Source organism: Dama dama, chromosome 5 (genome assembly GCF_033118175.1).
Source record: "Dama dama isolate Ldn47 chromosome 5, ASM3311817v1, whole genome shotgun sequence".
Classification (NCBI taxonomy): Eukaryota; Metazoa; Chordata; class Mammalia; order Artiodactyla; family Cervidae; genus Dama; species Dama dama.
The window spans coordinates 27,620,255-27,639,361 of record NC_083685.1 but is presented as its reverse complement, the minus strand read 5'-3'; the positions used below and the strand labels follow the sequence as shown (position 1 = coordinate 27,639,361).

The 19,107-nt window shown below is 51.7% G+C and overlaps 1 protein-coding gene across 1 annotated transcript in view; it reads left to right on the top strand.

Annotated features, from left to right (window-relative positions):
• The window catches only part of GALNT9 (polypeptide N-acetylgalactosaminyltransferase 9), a 119,554-nt gene that overhangs the window by 31,124 nt on the left and 69,323 nt on the right, over positions 1-19,107 (top strand). Inside the window, exon 2 of the mRNA XM_061140867.1 lies at positions 1,746-1,926. Coding sequence (XP_060996850.1) covers positions 1,746-1,926 — 181 coding nt within the window. The remainder of the gene's footprint in view (positions 1-1,745; positions 1,927-19,107) is intronic.

Below are 19,107 nucleotides of genomic sequence, written 5' to 3'. Positions count from 1 at the left end.
CTTTAAAAAAATGCACAGCATGAGAATTGCAAGTCAGGTTTTTATTTGAGGCAGAATGAGGACTGCGACCCAGATAGAGCACCTCAGATACTTCTGAGAAACTTCTCCAAGGAGGTAGTGGGGGGAGACAGTATATATGTGATTTTGGTGAAGGGGGAGTACAGGCAATCAAACATTTATTTTGTAGGAAGTTTCTGCTTATCTCATGAAGTTTCTGCTAGTCCCAAGAAACAGTCGCCACCATGAAGGATTCTAGTGCTTTTCTAGGTATGAGGAGATATAAGAGATCAGCTCCTGAGAATATCTAACTATCTGAAGACCTGTCCTGCCGGTTTTCCCAGAGCCCAGAGTGTTGAGGTGGTTTAAACACAGATTGGAAAAGAAATTCCAGACACAGAGCATTTCAGAAGGGAGTGAGTTTATTAAGAATAAAGAGCAGAGATAATGTGGGCACTGTGAGTGTAGTGGGCCAACCTCCTGACAGATCTGGGAGAGTCGACAGCTTTCATGAGTTAATAGCCAATTTTTATAGCCTCAAGACAAAGAAAATGCCTGCTGGAAGGTTGGCATCAGGTGATTGGCTAGGGTGCTGTAGGGTGGGTAACAGGATGGGCACTTTAGCCTAATTTGGAGTCAGGAAGCCTGCTGGTGTGATCAGAGGGGTTTTGGGCAAATTACAAAGAGAGTTCAGGCAGTTCCAGAGAGGACCTTGTTTCTGGGCTTTGCTTATATGGTCTTGGGGCAGGACTCAAAAGAGTGCCTTGTTTCTGCTCTCCACTCTGAACTCCTTCAGGGGGTGTGGAAGGTCAGCAGCTACAGCAGCACATGACTTAATCCTTGTAGAGGTAGATGGCAAGTGCCCATGGCAAGTGCCAACCTGTAGTTGATGGTAAACAGAATTGTATTTACCTTTTCCTCTGTGCCTTGGGAGGCTTCTTGCTCAACAATACTTTTGACACTCATCCAGGTTGTTGCATATTTGGTAGTTCCTTCCTTTCCATCCCAAAGTAGCGTTGCATTGTGTGGATGTACAATTAGTTGGAAGTACGAAGATCAACAGTATTAAGGATTGGGAGCAGCTGCTTTACATTTTTAAAGTTCACTTATTTTTATTTGACATTTAAAAAAAAAACAGTGGAGGAAAGCAAAAATAAATAAATAAATAAATAAATAAAAATAAAACCTAGATGGAAAGCAAAAAAAAAAAAACAAAAAAAAAAACCAGTGGAGTTTGCTTCTTCGAACAGTTTTGGGTTTGCAGAAACACTGAGTAGAGAGTACAGAGAGCTCCTGTGTAGCCCCTCCCCTGACCCCGTTTACCCTGTTATTCACACCTTGCATTAATGTGGTACATTCGTTATAATTAATGAAGCTACATTGACTCATCCTAATTGCTCAAAGTCCATAATTTACATGAGGGTTCACTCTTGGTGTCCCACTTGCTCTGGGTTTGAACAAATGTATGTTAACATGTATCCATCATCATAGAAAGTTTCACTGCCCTAAAAATTCTCTGTGCTCTGTCTGTTCATTACTACCCTGAAACCTTGGCACTGGTCCTTACACTGTTCCCATAGCTTTGCCTTCCTGCAATGTCTTATAGTTGGAATTCTGCAATATGTGAGGAATTGGCTGTGTTTGCCTCTGAAAGAAAGGGGCTGTCAGGGCGAGGCTGGGAGGATGGTAGGGGAGGGACACCACGGTAGGGCCTGGGACCTGCCTGACCCCCTCTTTTCTCCCACCAGGTCTTGCCAAGCCCATTGGTCTGGTGGAGGGGCCAGGAGGCCTGGGCCAGGGTGGCATGGCGGCCACCCTGCGGGATGACAGCCAGGAGACGGAAGGCAAATTCGAGGAATACGGGTACAACGCACAGCTCAGCGACCGCATCTCCCTGGACCGTACCATCCCGGACTACAGGCCCAAAAAGTGAGTAGGTGCCCCCCTCCCACAGGCACCTCCAGGCAGCACCCCCTCAGGCCCAGGCTCCTGGCACCCAGACACTCACAGGGCAGAGCGGAGGGAAGGGCGCCCAGGCCGGCAGGGCCCTCCCCATCTGCCTTCTGTGGGTTCTCTGCCCCTCGGCATCCTGCCCCCTGTGCCCGGGGTGTCCTCTGCAGGTGCCCACCACAGGACTGAGTCTGGACCTGCCCAGGGAGCAGGGCCTCACCAGCTGATGCTCCAGGGGCCACCTTAGATGACACAAGTGACAAGTGACACAAGCTTGAAGCGTCAGACTCTGCCAAGTGTATTTGTCCTCCCTGCTTTTGGTCCAGGAACTGTGATGGTGGGTGGAGAGTCTGCCTGAAATGAGCCTTGCCTGTGTCTAAAAGATATTCCCATGACTGTCAGTTGCCTCTAAACCCCAGGCCCACTGATCCCCAAAGTCACAGCAGTTGAGTCAGAAAAGTCAGACCCACGGATGGCTGTGGCCTTGCCTTCCGGCCCCTTGACTGATTCCTGGTCTCAGACCCCTGCATCCTGTACTGAAGCTCACTAGGGCCTTTGGCAGAGGCGGGATTGGAACAAAATGCCATACTGAGTGGACCTCACTGCTTTAATAAATCAGCCAAGCATGGTGCCTGCGCACTGGGCATGAATGAAGACTTTGGCCAGACTCCTTGCTGTGGCTCCAGCCACAGCTGGGAGCCTAGAACAAGCAAAACACTTTCAGCCACACCTTTCCAGCAGAGAACAGAGTTTAGGCCTAGGCTGGGCTGAGCAGCCGTGTAGTCATAGTTGATACTCCGGGTCCTGAGTTGGTGACAGGCGGTGCCTTGGCCTCTGAAGCAGTCTTTCAGGAAAGGCGGATGGGGGGTGGGAGTGTGTTTACTTTTAGCTCCTGTCTTGGTTTACCCCTCTTCCTGCTGTGGCCTCTGAGACAGGACACTGGTTTGTAAAGTGGTCCCAGAAGCTCTTTCCAGATGGCTCAGTGGTAAAGAGTCTGCCTGCTAATGACGGAAATGCAGGAGACATGAGTTTTATCTCTGGGTCAGGAAGATCCCCTGGAGAAGGAAATGACAATCCACTCCAGTATTCTTGCCTGGGAAATCCGATGGACAGAGGAGCCTAGCAGGCAACATTCCACCGGTTTGCAGAGTCTGATGACTTAGCAACTGAGCACAAAACCACACCCAGAAGCCCTGGGAGGGAATGGGAAGGCTGACACAGAAGGGCTGGACCCTGAGAGAGTGCATCATTGTTGTGGGTTCAGGTGGACGGTGGCAGATCCACTGGGGATGGGGGCAGCTATGGAGTTGGCCTCGGGGCTACCCCAGCCCAGGGAGGACCGGGGAGCAGTTCTCACAGACTCCTCATTCATCCAAACTTGAGGGCTTGCTGTAGGGGCAGTGAGGTGAGATGCCCAGAGACCAGTTTCCGGGGTGCGTGGAGCAGGGCTGGTGTGAGCACACAGCTGCAACAGGGAGTGCTGGGGCCTAGGACGTGGTAACCAGCCTGTCTGCCCCATTCTGATTCCATGTACTCGCCCCACCCTGTCCCTTAGATGTGCTGGTGTGTTCCCTGGACAGCTTGGAGCCACAGGGTGGGAGGTTAGGCTTCCTTGTGACTCCATCCCTAAGAAATTACCCTTCTGTCCCCGTTACAGTCAGAGAGCCTAGAGCGGGCAGCTGCCACCTGCTCCACCACGTGCTGCAGGTGGCGGTGCTATTTTATTTTCATCACATTTATTTTCATGGTTACTACTGAAATAGCACAAGTAGTGCCTCTTTCCATTTGCAGGGATGACATAAAGGTCCTCTTTTGAATAAAAAGTGCATTTAGGTGTAAAAAGACCAATTTGGAGAAACATCCTAAGTAAGTAATAAGGCAGGGGGTGCCGAGATTGACAGCAGACAGGCATGGACCTGAAGGAGTCAGGTTTGGGAAGCGCCAGTCTGTGCTCTGAGGGTGCGTGAGCGCGCGCATGTGCACGCGCAAGAACGTGTGTGAGTGCGCATGTGTTCCAGTGTGCGTCGATTTCTGAAAGCCACCCCCTCTCCGCCCTTCAACTGTGTCCTGACTTTTGGAGAATGACCCCAGTTATTCAGTCAGCAGAGTCAGCACAGCTGCTGGAATTTAGCACCATTCTTGGCCAGACTCCCTCCTGTGACCTCACCCCGTGCACGTGGTCCTAGTGGGGACACCTCAGCTGACTTGGCTCAGAGGTGGCGCCATGCTCCACCTCCCTGCGTCACATGGCACATCGGGTCACAGGACCCCGTCCCTGTGACTCCAGGGGACTTGCAGCCACTGGACGTGGGTCAGAGACAGTAGGAAAGTGTTCCTTCTCCTGCTGCATCTCTTACTTTAAATCATAGCATTCATTGTCATGACTGAAGAAAGCCCTTTCTTACCCTGTTTCCCAGTTACCACATCCTTCCTGTGGTTCTGTGGAACCTTCTAGAACCCTTCCACGCTGCCTTCCACGATGCCAATAGGCATCGGGCTTGTGTCCAGTCACAAAGAATTGACGGCGGTACTGAAGCCTCTGTGATCCCCGATTCCCCCAGGGCCTGCTTTCCAAGGGGTCCCCAGCCCTCAGGGCTCAGGGTGACTGGACCTCTGGCGTTCCAGACCCCCCAGCCCTGGGCCAAGGGCAGGGGTCTCCCAGTGGTCTTGCCACCTCTCCAAACACCAGAGCAGGGGCAGCTATAGAACAGATGAGAATCTGCCTGTAACAGACTTGTCCTTTGCCTCCTCCAAATCCACTTCTCTTTCTTTGGGTAGTAGCTCCCGGTTCAATGTGGGGACCAATGGAAACGTCCCACTCCTGCTGGAGTTGGTCACATGACCCAGGGCTAAGCCAATCAGAGCTTCTGGTCAACCGGCCACAGTGGTTGGATCAGGAAGATCCCACTGTCTAGACCGGTTGAGAGTGCGTCTTGGCCATGAGGGAAAAGTCAAGCTTCCCCCCACAAAGTAAAACTGCAAGTTTAGGAGCCTGGGGAGCTACACCATATTATCAACAGGAAGGAAGAGCTTGAGCTCCCAGGACTCACCTGTGAAACCCAAGAAAAAAATCCAGTGCAGAGCATGGCAGAGCTGGGAGGTGGGGAGGAACTGGGTCCTAGCGTCATACTGTGAGCACCTGGATCCAGCTGTCCCTGAATCCACTTGCAATAAATTACAAAAAAAAAAAAAAAAAAATCCTCTAGACTCTGCAGTAAATTCAAATATGCACACATTCATTGTTATTTCAGTTACTAAGTCATGCCCAAGTCTTTGCAACCCCAGGCTCCTCTGTCCCTGGGATTTCCCGGGCAAGAATACTGGAGTGGGTTGCCATTTCCCTCTCGAGGGTGGTCTTCCTGGCTCAGAGATCGAATGCACATCTCCTGCTTGGCAGATGGATTCTTTACACCTACACGTGTATATTTAAATTTTTTGCTTAAGCACATTTGCATTGGCCTTTCTGCTTTTTAAGCGGAAAGTGCTCCCCCTGATGTGTGTGGTGCGTCACTGCGCACCCTCCTGTCCTCGGAAGCACCTCCCGGGTCTTCCTGGGCCTGGGATTTGCGCGAGCAGCAGGAGCAATTCTGACTTTCCCTTTGAGGATTCAGACCCGCCCTCCCCTCACAGAGCAGGCGGGCCACCTGTGAGGAACCTCAGTCTGCCAAAATAAAAACTGACAGAGCGATCAATCCCAGTTGTCATTCTCACGTTACAAAAGAAGACATCAGGGCGAACTTTGAAAGAGCTGACATTTACAATCCACCTTAATTGATAGAAGCCTGATTTACAGAAACTCTGATCTGCAGGGGCAGAGCTCTCTGCCTCCCTGAATTAGAGAATGTGGATTTTATTTAGTTACCTGTTTGTTTATATACCAATTCTTTTCCCAGAAAAGAAATGAGAAGTCTTTGGCACCAGGTGCCCCTATCCCCCTGGGCAGTGTGGCTGGGGAAGTAGAAATAAAAAGAGGCCTCCCTATGCCCCTCTCTTATGTCCCTCCCCCATACCCTTCCCCCTCACCCCTCCTGCCCCGTACACTCTACCCTGGGCCTCTCTGGAGCTTATTGCTTCCAGTCACTCAGCCCAGAGCTTCCCTCTATGTTCAATAGACCACATCTAGGGGATTATTCAAGGCATCGTGAGAGCATTGCATAAAACATGAGTCCCAGTTTGCTGAGTTGGTAAGAGTTAAAACCCAATTTAAAATGACTTAAGGGGAAAAAAAGGAATTTATTGGCTCAAGCACTGAACGGTAGGCTTTCAGGTGTGGCTTGATCTAGGGGATGCTGCTGTTAGCCATCAGCTCTGCCTGCCTTCAAGTCAGCCCCAGGATCAGTCAGGATCCTGGAAGGAAACTGATGGCATCCTCAGGTGGGATGTAGGCAGAATCTAGGAAACCCACAAGGGGTGTTGAGGCATCAGAGAGGACAGCAATAAGTGCTCAATAAAATGCAGTATCCTTGTACCTTATGTTCTGCAGTGGGGTGGGGGAGTGTCAGAAAATCTTTTCTGAAAAAGGCCACGTGTTAAAAATAAACCCCTCAGTGTTTACTCTCACAATGATACCACACTGACAACAGTTCTGGTATCAGATGTGTAAGTTTTCCCCACACTGACTGATTCTCTGACACCAGCTGCTTGGCCTATAGTTTGACTCTGTTCTGACACCATCTGCTTGGAGTCAGCGTTAGACCCCACCGGTGAAACTCAGATGTCAATCTCAAATCTAGGCTGCCCCTGGCACTTCTGACCCCTCCTTGGCGTCAGACACTTGCTAGAACTGCTCACAGAACTCAGGGAAACACCGGTGTTTACTGGCTTTTTATGTAATAAAGATATGATAAAGGTCACAGAGGGACAGCCAGTGGGGAGTGCCCAGGGACATCTGGGAGGGTCCCAAGCACAGGAGATTTTCCAAGGAGTACCCACCCTCCTGGCTTCCCAGGAACTTGTCATAAAGAACCCGCCTGCCAATGCAGGTAGATGTAGGAGACGCAGGTTTGATCCTTGGGTCTGGAAGATTCCCTGGAAGAGGGCATGACAACCCACTACAGTATTCTTGCCTGGAGAAGCCCATGGACAGAGAAGTCTGGTGGGCTACAGTCCATGGGGTTACAAACAGTCAGACACAACTGAAGCAACTTAGCATGCAACCTCTTGGCACAGGTTATTTGGGAACCCAGAAACTCTGAATCACCTACTTTAGAGACTTTTATAAATGCTTCTTCATATAGGCACGGTCCATTTTTAGCTTCACTTTCAGCCCCTTCCTCTCTGGAGGGTGGAGATGGGGGTGAGTGTTCTAACTTCTAATCATGGTTTGGTCCTTCTGGTGACCAGTCCCCAAGCAGGACTCACCCAGAATCACCTCATTAGAACAAAACTTCTTCCCTAAACCCAGGAGCTTTCAAGGCACTCAGGAGCTCAGTGTAGGAACTCTGACTTTGCCCATCACCCTGGAGGTTCCAAGGGTGTTGCCCTGTGTCAGGAAATGGGGGCAGAGACCAGTATGTATTTCTCGTAATTTCATGAGGCAGAGAGTAAACGTTTCAGGCTTTTGGGCAGGGTTGAGAGCAGCCACAGTTGATATGTAAGTGAACGGGGTTGGCTGTGGCCCCACATAACTATTTACACCATCAGGAAGCAGCCTGTGCCTGGTGAGTTTTCCCCGTCTTACCTTCCTCACATCACCCTGTTGACAGATCACATTTTTCAAAGGTGGATGCAAAACGCTCCTCTGGAGCCCCGCCCCGCCCCCATCAGGAGGTGGAGAGAGTGTCCCCCCACTTGCAATCAGTGGGCTTATATGGCTGGTCATCCCACTGAGGTGGACAGAGGGGAGGCAGTAGGGCTTTGGGGGTCCCCACCCAGCCAGGCATGTCCCCTGGCCCATGAGCTGCCATGTTGTAAGGAAACCCCAGCGTGTTCTGTCAGAGTATCCACCTGGCCAGGCTCTGAGAGCCAGGCTCTGAGACACACCAACCAGCGTGGCTGCCCCAGACGCCATCCAACAGCCCAGCCCGCAGTACCTGACCTGATATCACCAGCCGAGGCTTCTAGGGGCCACGACAGGGAGTCAGAGGACGATGTGATGCGCTAAGGATGCCTGGCGCCCGAGGGAGGAGGTCTGAGCCTGGCCCTGCGGCAGGCTGACACGGGGCTTGCGAGGCTGACAGTGGCAGCTGACATATCATGGCCATGCCTGGTGCTTTCGAGGCCCTCAGCAAACATCCATGGAGGATTAAATGAACAAATGCAAGCTCAGTCTATGCCCGTTGGAAACTTTCAGAGTTTGGTTTCCTGAGCAACCTTTAGCTCCTGGAGCCCATCCATCCAATCAGAAACTGCCCTACTGACTGGTTCTGGCAGGTGTAGTCCTCAGAATCACACATGAAGGTAGAAGCATGTGCATGTGTGCACTGGGCCTGCACACGCATGTGTTCATGTGCTAATCCCAGCTGGCAACCCTTCCCACTCTCAAACCAAAGTTCTCTCTACCTTTCTCCATTAGGTACACTATCGATTTCCCTTTGTCTGGAGGTAGATAGGTTTTCTAATTAAGCAGCAGCTTTAATTATGCCACAAAGCACATAGCATAGATCTTGATTATTAAGACTGGGCCTCAGATAATGGAAGGAAGACTGGCAAACCCAAATTAAACAGCATCATAAAAATGAATGGGCTCATCTGAGACCCCATCCTGCCCCCCATTAGGTGCTGGCGAAGACTTAGTGCCTGTTAATCGTTTCTGCTGCGCACGACTTGGCTGTCAAGTGTAATAAGTGCAGATTTAGTGGATGGTGACTGCGAGGCACTGGAGGCAGGCCCCGCATGCCGATCCGGCTCCATGCAGTGGCTCCGACACTGCTGCTGGCGGGCTGAGGGTCTGTGAGTGGGGGCGTGTCCCAGACTGATGGGATGGGATGGAAAGTGTGGGGTTGTCATGGAAACATGCCGGTTTCTTTTCTCCTCGGGTGGAATGGTTGCAGCTAGCTGACCCTCTTCCCCTCCCACCAGCTCCCAGAGCCCCCGGAGCCTCCTCTGTGCTCAGGGAAAGAGTTGTCTAGGGACGGCAGAGACCCATCAGGTGAGCCTGCTTCTTAGCATGGGATGGTCACTACTGGGAACAGATCCCCACCTGCTTGCTCTCCTGCAGACTGGGCTCTTTCTTGGAGCCATCTGGTCCTCTGGCAGCGGGTCCAAGGCTTCATTAGCTTCAGGAGACGGAGAAGCAGGGGCCGCCTGACCCATGGCTCCATCTCAGTTGGGAATGTGCTGGATGGGGGAGCAGGGCCCAATGTGGGAGTGGATGAACAAACACCTGGGGTCCTGTTTCTCCCTTCCCTACCACTGTCCTCCCCATGGGCTCACCGAGCATCCTCAGAGGCCCTGCTGGGGCTGCTGGAGCAACAGAATGAAGACATCGGTGCTGAGCTGGACTCCTGCATGTGAAGGGTCATCAGCCTCTGGCCCAGCATCCCCAGAGACTGTCTGAGGGAGGGCCTGGAGGGCCTGGAGGGCCTGGAGGTCATAGGCCCTGAAGATCGCGCACTTGGGCCCTGATGGACCTTGCTGTCCATGTACAGGCATGCTAGGAGGCCCAGGGCTCCTCTGTAGCATTGCACCCAGGGATTTGCAGCCTGGGCACTCACTTTCCTGGGTGTGGGCAGTCCACTCACTTTCCTGGGTGTGGGCAGGCCTCAGGGCACCTGGATAGTGACCATGCCCTTCATCCTACAATCCCAGGTGTGACTATCCCACTGGGCCCCTTATGAAGGGGATTTGGGAGGGGTCTTTCTGTGCACGGCCCAATGTTCTATTTCTGACTGGCTTTTGCTCTGAGCTCTGAGGGTGGTGTGTGTGCTCAGATCTCCTCAAATATGTGGTGTCAAGATTCTCATGCATCACAGCCCATGTGTCTCTCCGAGGGTACATGCAAGTCAGCCTGAGCCTGCTTGCTGTGGGCAAGTGGGGGCTGCCCTTAGCTCCATGCATAGGTGCCTTCAATAAATGTGAGCCATTTGGCTTCCCTCAAATCTGCCTACTAATGCAGGGGACATGGGTTTGATCCCTGGTCCGGGAAGATCCCACATGCCTCAGAGCAACTAAGTCCTTATGCCACAGCTACTGAGCTGGTGCTTTAAAGCCGAGAGCCAAGAGAGGCCACAACCATGGGAAGCCTGGGCACCGCAACTAGAGATTAACCCCCGCTTGCCACAGCTAGAGAAAGCCCTCCATCAACAACAAAGACCCAGTACAGCCAAAAATCATTAAAAGTAAATAAAGTGTGAGCCGTTAACATCTCCACGGTGTGTGGCCGTGTGCAAGGTGCCCTATGTGTACACGCAGGAGAATGCACGCACGGGCATGTGTAATACATGTGTGTACATCTATGTTGTATGTGTATTTGCATAGTGTTTTACTTGTATGCAAGTGAAAGCGAAAGTTACTCAGTTGTGTCTGACTCTGTGTGTGGGCTTCCCTGGTAGCTCAGCTGGTAAAGAATCCGCCTGCCATGCAGGAGACCCCGGTTTGATTCCTGGGTTGAGAAGATCCGCTGGAAAAGGGATAGGCTACCCACTCCAGTATTCTTGGGCTTCCCTGGTGGCTCAGCTGATAAAGAATCCGCCTGCAATGTGGGAGACCTGGGTTCAATCCCTAGGTTGGGAAGATTCCCTGGAGAACGGAACCGCTACCCACTCCAGTATTCTGGCCTGGAGAATTCCATGGACATGGGGTCACAAAGAGTTGGACACGACTGAGCGACTTTCACTTCACTATTACTTGTGTGCATGTGTGCTTATACACCTGTGCGGTGTACGCACACAAGTGTGTGTTTGTGCACATACATATTGTTTCTGGGAGGTCTTGCAGCCAACTCCTTGGACAGAAGGATGGACTCAGTCTTGGAAAGACAGAACCCCCAAGCAGGAGGCTCTGGTGCTTCTCGTCCTGCTGGTCTCCAGTTCCTACCTTCCCAAGCAGCCTAATCTGTGCTGGTTTTCTGTGGGGGCTGCTCTGCCTCTATGCCCATCAGAATCCTGTCTTGGGCATTGTTGTGGCCCGAGCTAGTTGGGGATTCCAGGCTCACCTTGATGTCCCCAAGAGGGCAGGAGAGTGTTGACCCAGCAGACAGATGCCGCTGCCTTGGTGACAGGCTTTCTAGAACTACCTGCTGGCAGCTGTTCCCTGAAACATCAGTCTCAGCTCTCCCGGCCTGCGCTCAGCCCAGACCTGTCTCCTCCGCCCGGAGATGGATGTGTGTCCTGTTGTCACCAGGCGAGGCTTGCTGTCCTCCTGGGAGGCCGCCGCCACTTCATCCCCTCTCCATCCGGCGTTTATCTCTCCAGCGGCACAAAGGGCGTCCCCATAAATTTCCATTAGTGTCTCTGCCATGGCCCCGCTTCCCGTGAGGCCAGCCGGGACACCGCCTGCTGCGCATTCCAGCCACGACCTCGGAAGTGGCTTCGAGAGCTCGTAACCGCCTGCTGCTCTCTGGGTCTATAAATCCTCTGCCAAACGGCTTGGTGGTTGAGGAAGTCTGACTTCTCTGGCTCCAGGTGGGGCACGCAAAGGCTGCGTCAGAGCCTCTTGGGGGGTGCCCACAGCCCAGCCCCTCCTGTAGCTGTGATCTGGCGGGGCATGGGGGCGCGTGTGAAGCCCGCCAGCCTGCGGGAAGCCTCCACTGTGTGCCTAGCACTGTGCAGGACACCATGTGTCCAAGAGAAGGATGGAGCTCCCAGGCTTTGGGGAGCATACCTGTCGCGGTTACAGCTGCTACTCAGTCAGCTGTGTTAAACCATATTTTAATGGACTCAGAGGCAAGGGGTCAGACCGGGTGCAGGGGAAATTGACCCGCTGAGCGGTGCCTTCTGGGACTGCTCTGGGAAGGAGTGATGTTGGCGGGGGAGCTCAACGACGGGGGCTGGAATCACCTGGGGGTGCCATCATATACACGCCTGCCAGCAGATGTATAGTCCACTGAGCACCCACACATGGCCCCTTTGCATGGCCTGCACCTCCTCACAGCCTGGCAGCCAGGGCAGAGCCCGGTTCCCTCTGTGGTACCACTTGGCCGCAGAACAGAGTCCCAGCACGTGGAACCTTGTTGCTCTTCATGACTCAGCTCAGAAGCCATGTGGCATCCGTTCCCTGTGTTCCGTTGGCGAGAGGCTGCTGAGCCCCTGAGGTTCGAGGGGAGGGAGGCAAAGTGCCAGGAGGGTTGGGAGCTGATGTTGCAGCATCTTTGGAAAGCATAATCTGCCTGAACACCCATCTCAGACTGTCATGGGGTGACATTTGGGGGTACAGGGGCTAGATGACATTTCAAGGTAGAAGTGGGATTCCCCCTAAAAAGAATGGATGTTCCATGTCAGAAAGAATGCTTTCAGGTGAAAGACCCAGCAACTCAGGAGTGGCTGCAACTATAATGGAATTCCTAATCTCAGATAGCAAGAAGTCCACAGGCTTGAGGGGGCACAGAGCTGTGCATTGGAGGCTCAGTGACATCACCAGGAACCTGTACTCTTTCCAGCTTTCTGCTCTGTCACACTCATGCATTGGGCTTATGCTCCTCATGGTCACAACATGGCTGCTGCAGCTCTCAGCATCACAACTTCATAGGTCAGATTTCCAAAGGGCTAGAATAAATACGTTCCTACATCCCGTCGCTCTTTAAGAACAGAGGAAGCTTTCCCAGGGCCCCCAGCAGGCTTCCCCTCATGCGTCCTAGGTTGTTGTGGGTCTCACCTGTGAGCCAATAAAGGCAAGGATGCTTTCCTGCTCCTTCTCAGAGCCCCTGCAGAGTTTGGTTTGTTCAGTCTCTGCCTCACAGGATGATGGGGACACCCGAGTCTTGGAGACAGGAGTTTGCCGAGAATTTAACTGAGGGGGTTGGCAGTTGGCTCTCACCTCCTCTTGAGTCAACCAAGGTTCCAAGCTGGGACTGTCTGTGTCCCAGACAAGGACAGGGTTAGGGAGGTTCCAAGCTGGGACTGTCTGTGTCCCAGACAAGGACAGGGTTAGGATGAAGCAGCTGGTGTCATCTCCACCAACAATATGATAAAAAGCCCCTAGCTCACCTGGACAGGGACATCTTGAGATGGAATGTGAGCACTGAACCCACCAGCTCCCCTGTCTTCCCCTCTCTGCATTGTCAGGGGCTCCAGGATGCTGCAGCCAGGCAGACCCCTCCTGAGGGGCATCCTTGATTTCAGGCAAGTGCGTCCCTGCATCACGCACATTTTAGGACCTGTGCTGGATCAGGACTCCTTCCATCACAAGTGACAGAAAATCCATCTCAAACTGTCTTAGTCTGGAAAAAGAGAGAAAAAGGGAGAGACAGGGAGCGGATATATGATTCCTGCAACTACAAAGTCTGGAGGAAGCGCTGGCCTCATGTCAAGTTGGATTTGAGGTTCAGCTGATGTCATCTGGACCTGGCATCTCACCGTCTCTCTGCTCTGCACTTGCCTCATGGCTTCATCCTGACCACTGGAAGCAAAATGAATGCAGCTGCTCCAGCCTCACATCTTATCTCCCCAAGGCCTCAGACAAACTTTCTGTGACTCTGTGCATCTATTCCTGAGCTTATTGGTGAACTGCCTGGTTCAGACCTAGTCACATCCCTCACTGCATCCAGGGGCTGGGACTTAGAATGTGATGATGGGAAGTGGACTTCATGTGTTACTGGGTAAGAGGAAGGGGCTGAGCTGGACCACAGCAAATGTCCTCAGCCTGAGACAGGATGGACAGGACTCTGGCTGGCGTTCAATTTTCAGGGGGAGGAAGGGACCTCGAGAGGGTTGCACTCCAACAAGTGTCAATCACCAGGTGCACTGGGATGGGTGGCGAGAACCTGATGATGCTAGAATGGTTGCCAAATTCAAGCCCTCCAGGGTCAGACCTCAGATCCTGGACCAGGGCTCCTCACTGGGTAATGTCACCTCAGGGCACATTTAGAGACACCTGGAGGCACTCTGGATTGTCTCTACCTGGGTGGGGGCCAGGGATGCTGCTAAACACTATCGTGCACAGGACAGCCCCCACAACAGAGAATTACCGAATTATCCCGCCCCAAAAGTCCAGAGGGCTGAGACTGGGAAAACCTGGTCTGGATGGATTACACATAGCTCAGCAGGGACTGAAGAGTCCCCCAAATAAGGCGAATGCCCCTGATGGGGGTACACAATTCCTCTGTCAGGGGCTCATGGATGTGTGTGGCATGTGTGAGTGTGGGCATGTGTATGCCCATGTGAGGTGTACGTGCACATGTATCCTCAAATTCAGCTTGAGCCTCACTCATGTTTAGACTTCTAATGTTTCCTCCTTGCAGAATTATCCAGAGGCTTATCCACATGTGTCATAGCTTTAAACGTGCATCTCACACCCCACCTTTGAGTCCACCAGGAGCTATGATGATATGTGTTGAAGCCTTTGGAGCGTCTGCAGTCCTAGGTGCTGGTGAGGCAGTGACCAGACAAATAGGAAGCCCTGCCTGGGGCTCCCAGCCCGGAAGGCAGAGCAGAGGAGCAGTCAGTGATGTGGCCACGTAGGGGAGATATGTGCCAGGCAGGGAGGTCGTGCAAAGGCCCTGAGGCAGGAGCAGATTCTCATGTTCCTGGAAGCACTTGGGGCCACAAGGGGCCATCAGGTGAGCAAGAGGAATAATACAGAGGTCAGGTCAGAAGGGGCCCAGCTCACATCCTAGAGATCATGCCTTTCTTAGTGGGTGGTGAGGGGGGAGGTAGGGGAGACCAAAGTCAAGGCCAAGGCTTTGCCAGAGCAGGTGGGGCTGGAAAAGGACGGGTTCATTGCGAAGGGAGGGTAGTAGCAGGAGGGAGGGGGTCAGGGAGACAGGATCTCTTTGTCTCCTGACCTATGACTGTCTACAGAAGGGTGGGGACACCCCACTGCCGGTTTGAACATAAAAATGTTATGTTGATGTAACATTCAATGTCAAGTTGAAATCATTATAGTGTATCACCCGGTCTTCCCTCAGTTTTACAGTAAGCCAAGAGCGTGTGGGTGTGCCCTGCGTGATGGAGGTCCTTCTCCCTCTTTGCCCATGTGCCCCCCTCTGTCCCCTGCATCTGCCCCACTCCTGGGCCCATTCTGGGTCACTGTGATTACAAGCTTTCAGAGCTGCCCTCTTGCTGAACTCTGATTCTTTCCAAACTCCGTCAAACTTGGTTTATTTTCTGTCTGACAGAAATAGGGCTTTTAATTACAGAGAAGAGCCCTCCGGTTCTACTTAGACTTATTCCAGGACTGCCGTGTGGTCAGTTTTGTTTCCACCATCACATCCAGCCCCTCCCTGGCTCCGGTGCGGGGCAGGGAGGCCGCTGAGCCCTGAAACTGAGAGCTGATTCAGGCACAGAAAGAGATGAGGAAACACAGGGCCACTGCTGGGAGGAGAAGCAGGTGCATCATGGGACAGGCTGGCCCAGCGGCCTGTGGAGCTTGTGCTGGTACAAAGGCAGGACCAGAGGAGCTCAGCCTAAGGTCAAGTTCACGTGCACTACGGGCTGGGTACCTGGGATCAGAAACTGTAAAGAAAAGCATAGAGGAGGAGGCTACACTTTGGACGGTAACATTTCTGATCTCCAGTGGGGTATTAGCATGGTTTTCTTACTGCCTCATTGACATCTTACCTATTTGTGTGTGATAAACAAACCCTTCTATCTGCTCAATACTTATTTTTCTGATTTTTTATTTTGTGGCCGCTGCAAAGCTTGTGGAATCTTGGTTCCCTGATCAGGTGTTGAATTTGGGCCCTCAGCAGTAAAAGCAAAGAGTCCTAACCACCGAACCACCAGGGTTCGGTGCTCAATATTTAACACAAACAATTTTATGTTCCAACTGAGAAGGGGATTATATGCTAAGGAAAACAGATTATTTTTATGCAAATTTGTGCTGGAGAAAAATGAGCCACCTCTATTGCACGATTTCTAACTTAAACAACAATTTGTAAGCTGCAAATGTTTGCAACGGGTGTGATTTGTTAAGTGTAGATAAACAATAAAGTGAGACAGCTCATCGCCCAATGGGAAACATGCCCTACACACTCCCAGCCCATGGAACTGCCTGGTCCTTGCCTGGCTGGGTCCTACTTATCTTTTGGGTTTTGCTGTGGGCTGAGTTGTGTGTCCCCCCCAAATCCATATGTTAAAGTCCTAACCCCAGGAACCTCAGGATGTGACTGTATGTGGAGACGGGGCCTATAAATGGGTGACTGAAGTAAAGTGAGGCTGCAAAGTGGGGCTAATCCCACAGGACTGGTGTCCTTATGAGAGGAGATCTGGACACAGACATACAGGTGCAACTCTGTGGGGACGCAGGGAGGACATGGCTGTATACATGTCAAGGAGCGAGACCTCAGAGAGAACCAGCCCTGGGACACCTCGGCCTTGGACTTCCAGCCTCTGGACCTGGGACTATAAATTTCTGGGTGTGTGTTTCCAGGGCCCCAATGGACTGACTGTTCTGGGACCCCCACACCTCCTCCGCTGCCTCGTCCAAAGACACCTCCCTGTGACCACTCCTCACCCTGTCACCTCTATTCTCTGCAGCCAAAACCTTTGTCTCCGTGCTCGTCCCCCTCACCCCCGTGCCCTCACAAGTGGAAGCCGTGGTGGCGGGCACCTCGTCCCTTCTGGCCAGTATGGCCTCCAGCCCCCGGAAGGAGTCTCATGTGATGTGTGTCTCCAGGAGACGGCTGCAGACGCTGGTGGCTTCTCCACAGGCAGCGCCAGGTGGCTTGGGCTGGTTGAAATCTCTTTTAGAACAGAAGTTTGTGGCCCAGTGGCCAAGCCGGAGAGCTCCCCAGCCTCCTAACCTGGTCATGGAGGGAGAAGAAGGGGGACGAGAGCTCCCACATCCCCCAGACTCTGCCAGCTCCCTCCACACCCTGAACACAGTGGAGGCGCCTGCTGCACTGAGGTCGTTGTGCATTGAGATGGGGGCAGGGGAGCCCATGAGTATCAGGACTTGGCCATGCATGACCCATTTACTTGTTCTTTCTTCCCCTTGTCAACAAATGCTCATAAGCCCTACTGTGTGACCAGCTCTGGGGTCTTGAGGTACAGCAGTGAAGGAGCCTGCTCTTGGGGGGCCTGCAATGGGGAGCGAGAGACCCTAAAGAAGCCACGTGAGGATACCCAAGGACCGTGGGCTGGGAAGAAGACGCAGGACTGACAATGCCCAGGCCTTTGGGATGGGGAGGCAGTGGGGGTTGCTGCAGCCCCTACTCCACAGGCCCCCAAGAACCCCTCCTCCAAACCCGTCCTTCCTGTCTGCAACTGCAGCCGCAGTCACTCTCAAGATAAATTTCCTTTCTCAAGGTGTCTTTTTTTTTTTTTTCCTGTTTTACACATTTTGCAAGTTCATGAAAACCTTACATTCCAACTGTCTTCCTCTACAGAAAAATGGAGTGAAGTCTTCTTGTCAGAAGGCATTTTCCTGAGTGATGAACTCTCCCTGCAGCCCCGCAGCCCGTACCAGTGCGGCAGTGACGCGGGGCTCTCCTTAGTCAGAGTCAGGGGGGAGCTCCAGCCCCAGCTGCGAGCAGGCAGGCAGGGAGGGCCGCCCTCAAGGCAGCCAGCACCACCTCTGAGGGCAGCACTCACCACAGGAGCCGGGAGTTAACCGCCAGGATCCTCACTTTTCTGTTGGGGCTGCTGAGGCAGCTGCAGGGCCGAGATGCACAGAGCAAGTGCTGTGCGCTGGGGACCCTCAGCTGTTGCTATCATCCTGACTGGTTGTCATCATGGTTGATTATCCATTAGTATAAGTTATTATCACAATTGGTTATCATCAGTGTCAGTTATCCTCATTACTATTTATCATCATCATCAGTTATTCTCATGATTGATTATTACAGTTATCGGTTATCATCGTGGTTGGTTATGCCCTGTATTGGTCATCTTTCTCAAACAGCTCTACCTCATTCTCACCCTTAGCCCCCAACAACTACAATGACTCTCCATTTTTATTTGTATTCATTTTATTTTTGTTTGTTTGTTGACTGCACATGGTCTTAGTTGCAGCAGGTAGGATCTAGTGCCTTGACCAGGGATCAAACCCAGGATCCCTGTATTGGGAGTGTAGAGTCTTAGCCACAGGACCACCAGGGAAGTCCCCCACACACCACCATCTTTAAATAAAGCTCTTTCTCCAGTTATGGGATAGGCATGACTGATCATGGGCTAAGTGTGTCCCCCAAAAGATGTCCATATCTACCTGCCAGGACCTCAGAATGTTTCTGATTAGGAAATGGGGCTATTGAAGGTGTAATTAGTTAAGATGAGGTCATACTGGAGCAGTGTGATCCTTAACCTAATGACCGGTTAGCTGATGAGAATAAGAAGCACATGGATGGATGCAGAGCAGGCTGTGATGGGAGTGGGTTGCTCCCAGTGTGGGCCCCATGGGACTGCTGAGGTCACAGGCCCACAGACCCAGCCCAGCCTGTGAAATTCCTGCTTCATAAAAATCTAAAGTTCTCTGTTTTGCAAATACATGACCACTTTCTGTAAATGTCCTATGAGCCTAAGGAAAAAAAAATTTTCCCTGAAGGAAATAGGGGCTTCCTTATGTAAATTCCTCCATAGTCTTACTTTTTCAGTCTGCCCAGTCTGACAGTGATGCACACTTATGGTTTCATCAAACTCTCCTTACTTTTCCAGTAATTTTTCCTTTTATACCCAGCTGCCAGTTCATTTTGGGATAACGGTTTATAATTATTCTGTCTCTTTCTTAAAGAGCCTTCTCCATCCTATGTGATATCTGTGCCGAATGTCTGGCTTAGGGAGGCAGTATTTGTCTGGCATCTCTTTCTCACTTGTTTATATTTCCAATCTTTTTAAAAAAAACACTCTTTTTAAATTGTGTTTATTATAAACCATAAACAGCAGAGCTGTGTGTAAATGAATATGTGAGTGAATGTGTGCATGTGTGTGCAGTAGTGTGTATGTATCTAACTTCATTGAACAGCCTCTGCTATTTTAAAGAGAGAATTAGTTTATTTACATTTATTGTAGCAGCCAACATACTTGAGTTCCTTCTGTCTTACTTTATTACCTACTTCAATTTTTGTTTCTTTCCCCCCCACTTCTCTATTTTTCGTAATTCCCTATGTCCCCTTGTGAATTTATTCCA